Here is a 12775-nt window from a genome sequence, read left to right as displayed (position 1 = left end):
ACTCTTTAATCGACATTTGTAAGCCGGACGTGCAACGCGTTTTTAACCGAGCACACGGGAGTTTTCCAACGGACATCCCAGAGTGTATTCGCCAGTGACCTCTCAACATAAAACGGAGGAAACGCAGGAGAGTCTTTTTTGTCCAGGTGTGTGAGTGCTGAGTGGTGGGTAGTGGCGATGGCGTCATCGGTCGAGCGGTTGGACCGATATGCAAACTGGAAGGGGTCCAGGGAGGGTGGGAGGGCAGACTTGATATGGTGCATGACTAGCCGTTCAAAGCACTTCATGAGGATGGGGGTAAGTGCAACTGGACGGTAGTCATTGAAGCAGGATGGAGACGACTTCTTTGGCACTGGAATGATGGTGGTAGCTTTGAAGCATGTGGGGACAACAGCCTGGCTTCGCGAGATGTTGAAAATGTCTGTGAAGACATCGGTGAGTTGATGCTCAATTTTACAGAACTAATGGCTGCTGATGACTATTTGAATTTAATTCTGCCCACGTGCGCGCTTGTAAGTGTTCGTTAAATGCGTAACGTTAATTACGCAATTACAGATCTGCTCATGTCTGAAAATAATATATGAAAAACAAAATTATTTTACATAACAAAAACATTATAGCTTATATTTGTTTAGTACATTTTTAAATTAATGTAAAAACTAAAATGAATTGTAAAACTGAAAGTTATTTTTTTCATTGTGTTCAGCATGGTGGGCCGCATTTGAATTCGTGACGGGCCGCGGGTTGAGGACCACTGCTTTAAATAAATGTTGAGTTCATGCTGTGGTTTGTCACAAACAAACATCAGTGAAAACACCTACATTTATTCCAATGTAGAGTAAAGTTAATTTAATAATAGCAGCTTTACATTTTTGTATTGATTGCATGTCAATAGCGACTAAAGGGTTCACAAATAGTAATGTTTTCACTTGTAACTGCTTTCAAGTGAGACCTGTCTCTTTTTCAGTCACTGCAATTTATCACATTGCAGGTATAATTGAACAATTGCTGTAAGGTATAATGACAGATAAAAATGGCACTTTGAGTTAATTTTACAGAAATATGGAAATCCCCAGTTCATTCCTATGGGATGTTCTGAGTTGTCAACCGTAACCAAGGGAGGCGGAGTCTAACAAAGAATAAATTCATCTGCTTTTGTAGACAAAACAAACACGGATCCGACATGTTCTGTCAAGTGGTTTGTTGTTTATCGTGTAAACGTTTTAATGCTCCTGTCTCCTCAGAATTCCTCCATGATGCCTGAGGTGCGGGAACTTTCAGACGCCCTGCCAGAGATGCCCATGGACCCGATCACTGGCGTAGGGGTTGTGGCCTCGAGAAACAGAGCTCCCACCGGCTATGATGTGGTGAGTGTCCGATACAGTACACTCATACAGATAATGTAGAAAGTGCTTTAGAAAGTAAAACTCTTTGTTCCTCCAAAGCATTTGTCAAGAAACGACATCTGTTAGGAAGTTCTTCTAGTTCCTTTAGGGTTTGGGTTAGTCCCTAGTATGCTGTTTCTACATGAGAAGCTATGGCAGTGTTTAAAAACCTAGCGAGCTGCCCACCTAGAATGCGTTTTTGTCATAGATAAACATGAGTTTTTCAGGGCCATTATGATGCTAATGTTAATATTTTGCATTTAGCAGATGCTTTTATCCAAATGAGGAAAAGTATGGGATCAGTAAGATTTATTCTTTTGTAAGAAATTAAGACTTAAGATGCACTATATTTTTCAAAAGTGACCGTAACATCTTGTATAATGTTACACGTTTAAATAAATACTGTTCTTTTGAACTTTTTATTAATCAAAAAATCCTGAAAAAAAATGTAGCATGGTTTCCACAAAAGTATGAAGCTGCACAACTGTTTTCAACATTGATACTAATAAGAAAGGTTTCTTGAGCAGCAAATTAGCATATTAGAATGATTTCTGAAGGATTTCAGGAGAAGTGATGCTGTAAATTCAGCTTTGCATCATAGAAATAAATTATATTTAAAAGTGTATTACAGTATAAATAGTTATTTGATTTCACAATTCTACTGTATTTTTGACAAAAATCTTGCTGACTTCATTTTCAAACTATATACACAGTTTACCAGCAAAATAACCCAATGTGTACAGAATCAGTGTATGACCACCCTAAAATGCTGACTCGATAGGCAGCTCAGTAGGTTTTCAAACACTGTCATTCCAGCAATGTACAAAACAGTTAATATGTCTGTCATATTTCAATCTCATGAGGCAATTGGTCTGCGCTGATGGATAAAACAGACTTATTTGAGTGCTGTAACATGGCAGGCCTTGTGGAATTGTTGAAATGTAATACAAGAACGATGTTGGAGGTATTCCACTGGGGTTTTAGAGTTGGTATCAACCAAAGAGTAGATCTGCTCACAAACCATGTTGATCTCAGTTGTAGAAAACCCCTGATCACGGTGGCCTCAGTTCAAAGGCGTTCACAGGAGAAACTCGATCTGTATGTGGGGTGCTTGTTTTCCCAGCACCTGACTTTTTTAAATGCACAGCTCTGCAGACGAGATCTACGTAATCAAACCACCAGAAATGTCAAGGGGACGAAGGAGACATCTTTAAGAAAGTGTTTGTGTACAGTATCAGTGTTGTGCTCTATTGTAACATCTGTTTTATTTTGTAAGATCTCCCTGAGACTGTTTTCCCAAAACCTTTTGGGAAAAGGCCACAGCATAGCTTCGTGATTAATGATGCACCTCATTAATAACCCGACGCGAACGTCACTTCACACCCTAGAAAGTACACTTCTGATCACAGGCCCAGCTGCTGACGTTTTGTGCCATTAAAGCATTTTTGCACCGTTTTTTGGAAGGAACGCACACATGATCTGGATGTACTTTGGCAGCAGAAGAGGCAGTGGGGTTGTTGTGTTTCTTTTGGCCGTCCCAGTCATTGTCGTCACTCCAGCACAGAGCTTAACAATGCTTCCTGTGTGGATTGCGAGAGTGTGTGAAAGCGTGGTCTGTTGATAGCACTCATTCCACCCCCAAACGTCTTCTCAAATCACAGAAACACTGTAGTCACTCTGCACGCAAAGCATCAGAGGGAGAGAGTAATCTGTTGTTTCCAGCACTAACAGTGAGCTTCTTTCTGTCTGTTCAGTATCAAACTACAGAATTCCGAGGTTTGACCCTTGGACAACCTCTAAAGTCTGAGCTCTTCACTGACTTTATTGACTCATCCCTTATCAAATATCCTTCCAAGTTGACTTTTAATTGATTTAAGTGAATGTGGGTTTGTCTGTTTACAGTGAAATGCCTTAAAAGATAGGCAAAAATTGTTTCAATAATCATCCAATTATATTATACGTTGGTACTAATATTATGAATGTTATGAGGGTTCTAGGCCTGTGCATCACTAATGATTAATTTAGTCAATTAATGATGCATTTAAAGCCAATTTGGGATTATTATTATTATTATTATTATTATACTTGGTTTTGAAAACACCATTAATTAGCTAAATGTAATAAAAAATAGAGTAAAATTTTAAACCAAAAAGAGTTTATACCAGAATGAAAAATATTTTAGAGCCCTAGAACTATTATTAGTATTATTAAAGCCAAGTATAATAATAATAATAATAATAATAATAATAATAATAATTAGGGATGTAACGATTCACTCAACTCACGATTCGATTCACGATTTTTTTTTTTTTTTACAAAATGACATTTAAGACAAATTATAAATTAAATGTGTCCTTCTATTATTGCTTGGACAAAATGCTGCTCGTTTCTTTGTGAAATTGAAATATAACACAATAATAATATGCTAATATAGCACTTATAGCATATAATTACTCTTTTGCTGGTTTTGATTGCTTCTATTGTCCTCATTTGTAAGTCGTTTTGGATACAAGTGCAAAATAAAGACAGTAAGTTCCCCTCAGACATACATTCATATAAACTCTTACCCCTAAATGAATTGCGATTTGTTTAGCTTCTCAACCGATTTGAATCGTCTCGTATTTGAATCGATTTTCAACCGGCTCGCGGTTAATTGTTACATCCCTAATAATAATACATGTTGTTGTTGTTGTTGTAATAATAATAATTATTATTATTATTGTTATTATTATTATTATTATTATTGCTTTGTCTTGGGATTTGGAATTTAAACCAAATCATGGCTAGTAACTTCTGGTTATATCTACAGAGAAATCCGCTGATACTGAGCAGGTCAAAATTTGTTCCTATGTTAATAACAAATGGCAAATAGAGTGGGATCTATATACAATGAATAAACTCCATGAAATTAGTCCCAGTGTTGGAAAAATAATTTTCTATCAATTTTCTAACCAATGGGACCAGATTGTTTATACCTGCTGTAGAATTGGTCATTCTAGGATGACACACAAGTTTTTAAAGTGCTCCTATTATGCTTTTTCGAATATTACCTTTCATGCAGTGTCATGTAGCTGTATGTGAACATAAACTATCTGCAAAGTTGTGAAGCCGACAGTGCACGATAAATAAAATTATTGTCTTTCAAAAAAAAGAGTCGGCTCGCAATCTCCTAAACGAGTCGTCTGGAATTCGAATCTTATTCTGTTGCGCAATCGCCTAAACGAGTCGTCAGGAATTCGAATCTTATTCTGTTACGGCTCTACATCACAAAGTAACACATTTGCATAATGTCTGTCCACGTTCTACGTCGCCAACTTGCCCGCCCACAAACAGTAAAATTTCCGTGTGGTTAACATCATGTCGAGAAGACGCTGTATCCTACGCTGTGAGAGTACATTTGTTTTATCACATCTTATAATTTAGAAACGTCCTGCTCCAGTCGTGCTTGCGAATCAGTCTCTTGTCGATCAGCCGCTTCAACTGTTTCATCATCAGACTCCGGCTCGAATTGGTAAGGTACAATCGATACCATCTTTTCTATGTATTGACAAGTCTCCAGGGCTGTCATTCCATCATGGCAATGGGCATTTCGTTTCCGACACGCGCTGTACGCAGTAGACCAATCCAGATCAATCTCTCTACGGCTCTGGACCAATCACAAAGGACTGCACCATCTGATCAATCACAGCAGTGAGGGCTCACGGAAAGTAGGGGTTTAGAAAGACTGATTCTTTGAACTGCTTTGCACGAGTCGTTTACGAATCATTTAGAATGAGGTAAAATTAAATAATTTTTTTTGAGAAAACTAATGTGTTTTTTGACCTTGCATGCATGTAAACCTGTTTTAGGAGACTCATGAAACAATATTAGCAACCTTAAAAATTTCATAATAGGGGCACTTTAATACTAGGGGAAGATCCTCCAGCATGTTCTCTCTGCCGAATCCCTTTATCCATTAAGCATGTTTTATTAGATTGTGCTGGTTTTAACTCATTGAGAACGTTTTTTTAGAGTTAAGCCAAATACAGTTTTGGAGTTTTTAGCAAAAATAAATGATAAAAACATGATATAATTCAGCCATAATCTTTCTCGTCATGAAAATAGCCACAGAAGCTGGAATAGCGTTAAACACACACAAACAAACAAACCGAGCAGGTCAATGAAAAAGCAATTTTACCATTTTATTAAACGGCAAACAGGAAATACAGAGACCGTTTTAGCAAGCCTTGACTTTACCTTTAATCCAGCTCTTACCCGCTGGCCTTGAATTTATGTCTCCTCCTTTTTTTTACTACTTTTGCATGATGCTGTGTGCTCTGACCTGGAAAAAATGATTGTAAAAGTGCTTTGGGTTAGGGCTGGGCAAAAAAATCGAATGCAATTTTCATGCGAATCTCGTCAGTAAAGCCGCTTCTGGTGATTAGTAAATCGCATTCGATTTTTTGCACAGCCCTACTTTGGGTGTACAGCAATACACAATAAAGCGCTATATAAATGCATCATTCATGCATTCAAAAATGAGGCCAGCAATTTGTATCACAAAGCCAAGTGGGTAATGGGCGGAGAGTCTGAAGACTCTTTTCAGTGAGGTCTATACACATTTTGTATTTTTTTGTATGTTTTTTTGTATTTATATATCTATTTATATATCTATTTTATATCATTTGAATTAAAAGTTAAAATTAAGTTAATTTATTATTTTTGTCATTACAAATTATTATCTGCATTAGAATGTGAGTGAAATTTTTTTATTCAAAATTGACTTGAGTTTGATCATTTCTCAGTATTTGGATTGTGTCTGTTTTGCTTTAATGGGAGCAGAACTGAAGCTAGATGAACAAAACATGACGATCATGTTCTCCAGCATGATTTGAGATTTTTCAAAGAGCATCTTGAGCTTTAACAAAAGCAAGAACATCTAAATGAATTCACATGATCAGGGTCACAAATTTCCTTACATTTCAGTCGCTTAGAAATAGTGAAGAATCTGAAATATTCCTTATTAATTTCTTTCTAATTCCTTTTCCAGTTTAAATAAGAAAAAAAAAATCCCAAATTTCAAGTCTTAACATTTGGATCCCAATGTATATCCCCCAGACTTCTTTTCTGTGCATTCTCTTGTTGTATTTTATCTCATATTATACTCTTATCTTCATGCTGTTTCGTCTGTCCAGAGGAGGACTGACCCTCCGACTGAGCCTGTTTCTCCCAAAGTTTTTCTTCTCCATTTTTTTCACTGATGGAGTTTGGGTTCTTTGCCACTGTCACCTTTTGGCTTGCTTAGTTGAGGACACTTAATATTTGGCAATATTTCAACTTGATTGCACAGACACTGTTGGAAGAGAACTGAGCTGAATGATAACATCACTGAATCAGCGATCAACAATGAACTGACTTTAACTGAAAAATTGACTCTTTGCTGTTGTCCTCTTTTTAGAGCTGCTTTACAGCAGAATTGAATTTTGTTTGCATTATTGAAACATTATTTTCTTGTTTAACACTGTAAAGCTTCTTTGACACAATCTATTGTATAAAGTGCTATATAAATAAAGGTAAAAATTGGTGTACAAATGAGTGCATTTTCATGTCCAGTCCTAAGACCTAATGCTGTGTCATTTCAGACGGCAGTCTTTCTTTAACACTGGTGTCAAATCTAGCAGCTCAGTGTTTGTCGAGCGGCTCGTGGGAAGCCAGTTGCCATGGCACAACTGATGGGTGGCTGTTTGTGTGGGCAGCTCAAGCTGTTAATCATGCGTGTTGACTGCTGTTGAGATGGACATCAGACTGAGAACTGCACTGTACAGCTAGCGCTAACCAGATTTTAGAGACATAACTTCTCCAAAAAGTTTTAATAGCCATTCTGAGAGCTTGATCTGTTGAGGGTAGGAATTTCCCAGAAGCCCTTTAGAAGCTAATTGAAGTACATTATAAATATACAGCCTACTTTGGAATCCTTAATTAGGGACACTTTTTGGACTAAATCAGGTCCGTTTTCTGATGATTATAAATGTGAATGAAAGTTTTGTGATGTATTGGCTGCAGTATTGCAGTATTGTCATGCAGTACGAATTATTATTTTTTTCTTTAAGACGTTCTTTACTCCGATAAACCAAAAGAATCAAACAAGTGACCTTCAGCAAATTGGGGAAAAACACTTTTATAATACTTATCAAATCTTTTCATTCCTTTTAGGTTGCACAAACCACAGATGGGATTGATGCAGACTTGTGGAAAGACGGCCTGTTCAAATCCAAGGTGACCCGCTATCTGTGCTTCACCAGGGCTTTCTCCAAAGAGAATGTGAGTCATTTCTTCTGCTCTTAATCAGATAATTGAGGAGGTTTCTTTGAAGTATGGTTACATTTTCAGGGCTCTAGACTCATTCTTCCCACTGGTCGCTCTTTTGTGACTAACTTTCATGACTATATGCGCTACGAGCGCTCCCTCGGAGCGTGTATTCAGTGCGGAAGGCAACATTGTCACTCCGTTAAGATCTTCGCTGAAACCAGACAAAGTGAACATGTTGGTTTTCCTGGCAAGAAACTTGAAGACCGAAAAATAAAGCAGCAGGACTTGCCGATTCACTTAAGCGGCCCAGTAGTTTAACAATGATGTTCCTGATGTTCCCTTGTGTTGCACTTTGAAAAACCCAAATCAGATTCAAACACTTTTATGTTCCACTTTTAAAAATGTTGTTATAAATGTAGCCTTATTAAGTTAAATAATATTAATGATAATTTGCTGTTAAATTATTAAAAACTGTTCCATAATTCCTATTAAACTCAAAAGATATCGAAAAAACAAAGTTGAAATAAATGTAATTTTATTTTATTATTGTTCACATAATTTGCTGTTTTAATAATAAAGAAGACTGCTTTATTATTATTCATTTCCATGTTCATTTACAAGCTGCATGCATTCTTAAATCATTATATTTCTGCGGCGGGAGGGGGAGGGGGGTTGCGATTAACCGCCAAACCGCAGTGATTTGTTGCGTCTTCACCGCGGTAAGAAAAATCCCATACTGTCACAGCCCTACGAGCACATAATTTGGTCACAATGTTGTTGTTTTTTTGGGATTAAAAAACATGGGATTAATGCATGCTGATGAACTATTATCATAGTTTATAGTTATATGGTAACGAAAGTGTTCAACATTCAACCTGTTCTTTTTCATCAGTAGTATTATTTATGATTTAAATTTTGTTCCTCATTTGCTGTGTTATAACCCGGGCTTTGTGCGCTTTCACTTTCACTTTCAAATTCGCGATCTTGTCATGTTTTACAAAAAAAGATAATTGTCTGTTTTGCTTATATCTATACCTTTCACTTTTTAAGACTAAAACAAAAGATGGATTCATTGTTACTGTTAATTAAAAAGCGCAAAAGTAATAAAACAGTAGGTTACAATGACAAACTAGCTTACATAATGTTTATTAACAAAAATGAATAAGATGAGGCATGGCATAGCTACACCACGTGCTGTATTGATGAATTACAGAATGTTTAGCAAACACTGAGGAATCAAATACATTTAAAAAAAAAATTATAATAATAAAGAAAGAAAGCCTCCATAGCGTACCGTGAGGTAAACAGCAAAGATAAAAGGCTTTTTAAAATGAAAACAAAAAGAAAAGTCAAACTAAACTGGCTGTTGCTGACAGGTTTTAAATGTTTTTTTTCCCACAAGAATGCCAACATGTTCACCTTCTCTGGTTTAAGCGGTGTTTTACTTTAGCTTGAAAACCGAATCCTCCGTTGCGCTCCGTCCGCTGGGCTCACCTTCGCGCTCGTGCTCGTGTCGCAAATGCGACCATTTTGGTCGCAGTCTAGAGCCCTGATTTTACAAATTGATATTTTTAGTCCTAGATGCTGATTCATGAATACAGCATTCCTGTGATGCTTCTAGATGGATGCTTAATAATTTCCTTAATATAAAAAAACATTTTAATTAAAATTTACATCCTTAATATTTATTGCTTGTTTTTTTGTTTTTTTATCTCATCTTATCCTATCCTATCCTATCCTATCCTATCCTACAGTATCCTATCCTATCCTACAGCATCCTATCCTATCCTACAGTATCCTATCCTATCCTATCCTACAGCATCCTATCCTATCCTACAGTATCCTGTCCTATCCTATTCTACAGTATACATACTATTCCTATCCTACAGCATCCTATCCTATCCTACAGTATCCTATCCTATCCTCCAGTATCCTATCCTATCCTACAGCATCCTATCCTATCCTACAGTATCCTATCCTATCCTACAGCATCCTATCCTATCCTACAGTATCCTATCCTATCCTATCCTACAGCATCCTATCCTATCCTACAGTATCCTGTCCTATCCTATTCTACAGTATACATACTATTAGGGTTGTGCCGATAGACGATAGTATCGTGTATCAACGATAGACAGAGATATCGCCTGTGGCTGATGCCTTTGACGTTAGCAAGACGATTATTATTATTATTATTATCAGGCTAGTAATATTATCTAATTAATATAAGGGCTTATTTGTTGCATTATATTTCTTTTTCCACGTTTTTACAGTATTGCGTGTTCTAACCAATCACACACGATTATGCTGAGCTTATGAATGCAATGGCCAATCAGAGGCGTTCAGATGAGTCATCACTGAAACAGCGGAGTTCTGTTGTTTCCGCGCGCGCTGACTGAATTCTGACTCGCAAATTCTCATTATAAACAACAAAGTGCAGATGTACGTGCAATGTAAGTATAAGAGATTTATTCATCACATAGTGTAGATTCACTGAGTTTAACGGGAGTGTTTTTAAAGTGCATAACACGCTAGACTGAGCTTGTGATGATGTTCTTTGGTAATGTAATGTTCTTTGCTCGTTTTCTGTAGCTGCTTTTTGAATAACTGAGGAAATGTAAGAATTATAATTAGTAACTTACAATGTTTCTATTAATTTGTTATCATGTTAAATACAAATTCAGTCATATTAAAAACATTAGGCTGCTTTTAGCCTTACGCTGGAGTTGGTTCACTTTCTCGCAATGAAACTAAGTAAATAATTACATAAATTAGCACGATAATATCGTGTATCGGCGATCTCACAGGCTGACGATAGGACGATATGAAAATTGAGCATATCGCCCAACACTATATCCTATCCTATCCTATCCTACCCTACCCTACCCTATCAGTAAGAGTTACTTCAGTTTGAAGGCCAAAAAATGGATGGATGTTTAAAAGATCCAGAACATGTTCATGCTGGAGTGTTTATATAATGTAATGTGTTGCTGGAGTTGAGGAGCTCTCTGGAATGTGTCACAGGATCTCGTCTACTTATTTTTTATATACAGTTTCTTTTTGTTCATGAAAACAAAGCTGTTTCTGCTTGTGCCGTCCCTGTGGTGTTTAGTCTCATTCTTCTTTCTAGGACAAACCTCAAGCGGAAAGAACTTTAAAACAATGTTTATGGTGTTATTTTTTCCTGCTTTAATGTTTATTGGTTAAATAGCTGTTGTTTATTGTAAAGTTTAGTCTTGATGAAGTCATACCGCAGATCATTTTGACCCAAAAAAACAAATCTTTTGGGAAAAAACACAGGACATCCTGTACTGAATAATGTTACATGGCAAGTATAAAGCAAGCCATGTAATACAATTCAGTACAAACTCAAAAGAAATAAATAAGAATTTTTGAAATTATACTTTGCAATAAAAAGACAAGACTGTTAGAATTGATGCAATTAAGTTTTGTTAAATCGATGCATTGTGATGCATCCACAATGAACGTATGACTATCAGTCATGACACATCAACACCTATTTAGTGCCTTGAACTGCCCTGACATATGACAGTGTAGTCACCTTTATACAATACAGATTGTGCCAAAGCTGCTTTCCAGTGTTAAACAGGAAAATAGTTTATGCAATTCTTCCTCAGTGTAAACTATTCTGTTTTGAAAGTAACAAACAGCCTGTTTTATTGTAAGAGTTAGACAGAGGGTGGAAATTGGTTGTGCAAAATCTAAATTTTTGGTACAAAAAAACATGACTGACATTGTTTTTATTATTACTATGCTTATAGTTATAATGTTAATTCCTAAAGCATGCAAACAAGGGCACCAGTAGAGATGTTTCTGCTCACATTTCCCTATATGTGCTTCCTGTATCTCTCCACAGAGTCATTTAGGAAATGTGCTTGTAGACATGAAGCTCATCGACATCAAGGACACGCTGCCTGTGGGATTCATTCCCATTCAGGAAACTGTGGACACACGTAAGCATGTATCCCCTCTCGTTCATTTGCAGCTGCATTCTCCAGCTATTTCACCCTAAACACTACAGCTGCATCCTTAAAACCATATTTATTAGTTTTTTTTTCATAGTTGAAATGCATTGTTATAGCTTAAATAAATAAGTGACACTCTAGACTGGAATTAAAAGAAGTTTGTTTTCCACTAATGTATTTTCTTTTACACATGCAGCCTGATATGTGGCGTTTTAAAAGCTTGTGGATTCAGTTTCTATCTTGTGTTAAATAATTAATCGATTGTGTGAAATGATCCTCTTTTAATTCCAGCGCTGACCTCGTTCTGTCTCTTTTCTCTTTCTATTGTAAACTCCATCTCCCTTTCACTTTCTTCAACATGCCCCGTTCCTCTCTTTCTCTCTCCAGAGGAGCCGGCGTTCAGGAAGAGGAGGTTATGTATTAAGTTCATCCCGAGAGACTCCACTGAAGCTGCCATCTGTGATATCCGTATCTTAGGACGCTCTAAACAGGCGCCGCCACAGTATACATTCATAGGGTCAGTTACGTCACACAAAGTCTCTATACACAAGACTGTCCTACCAATATTTAAGGACATTTTGTTAATATTCAGTAAGAAAATTAATTGTATTCTGTAGGTGGGCACTGACATAGGCAATATATCAAATAATAGTTGTATTTGGGATAATTTTTATTGACAGTATAAAATGAAACAACATTAGGAACATCAGTGTTACCTAACAGCTTTATATTTAGTCAGTGAAGTTTTCAAAAGAAGTCACCACATTTTGCATGAATTTTAATCTTTTAAAGTGTGTGTAGACAAATATTGCTGTTATATTTATTACATGTACTATATTAAATTATTTTTTTTATTTATTTTTTTTACTTCTGGCATACAAATATTTCTAAACTAACTTTGTAAATTATATATATATATATAGTATTGATTTCTTTTTGTTAAATATAATGTGTTTTTTTAACAATATATTTTATGTAGTTCCATTCATATTTTTTTTCCATCATGAATGATCTCAAAATATTTATATATTTAAATAATAATAATGTTTAATAGATACTAATATAAATATTATTCATAACATTTATATCGTATTTATTATATTAATATTTGTATAT

The 12775-nt window shown here is 36.1% G+C and overlaps 1 protein-coding gene across 2 annotated transcripts in view; it reads left to right on the top strand.

Annotated features, from left to right (window-relative positions):
• LOC107666228 (multivesicular body subunit 12B-like) overlaps positions 1-12775 on the top strand; it is a 29376-nt gene that overhangs the window by 7226 nt on the left and 9375 nt on the right. For both annotated transcript variants that reach the window (XM_016457483.1, XM_016457557.1), the window contains exons 2-5: positions 1245-1367; positions 7578-7685; positions 11551-11647; positions 12047-12176. In XM_016457483.1, coding sequence (XP_016312969.1) covers positions 1245-1367; positions 7578-7685; positions 11551-11647; positions 12047-12176 — 458 coding nt within the window. The remainder of the gene's footprint in view (positions 1-1244; positions 1368-7577; positions 7686-11550; positions 11648-12046; positions 12177-12775) is intronic.

This window comes from Sinocyclocheilus anshuiensis, unplaced genomic scaffold (genome assembly GCF_001515605.1).
Source record: "Sinocyclocheilus anshuiensis isolate Anshui unplaced genomic scaffold, SAMN03320099.WGS_v1.1 scaffold245, whole genome shotgun sequence".
Taxonomy (NCBI): Eukaryota; Metazoa; Chordata; class Actinopteri; order Cypriniformes; family Cyprinidae; genus Sinocyclocheilus; species Sinocyclocheilus anshuiensis.
The sequence above is the reverse complement of the archived record's forward strand: the minus strand, read 5'-3'. Positions and strand labels throughout refer to the sequence as shown.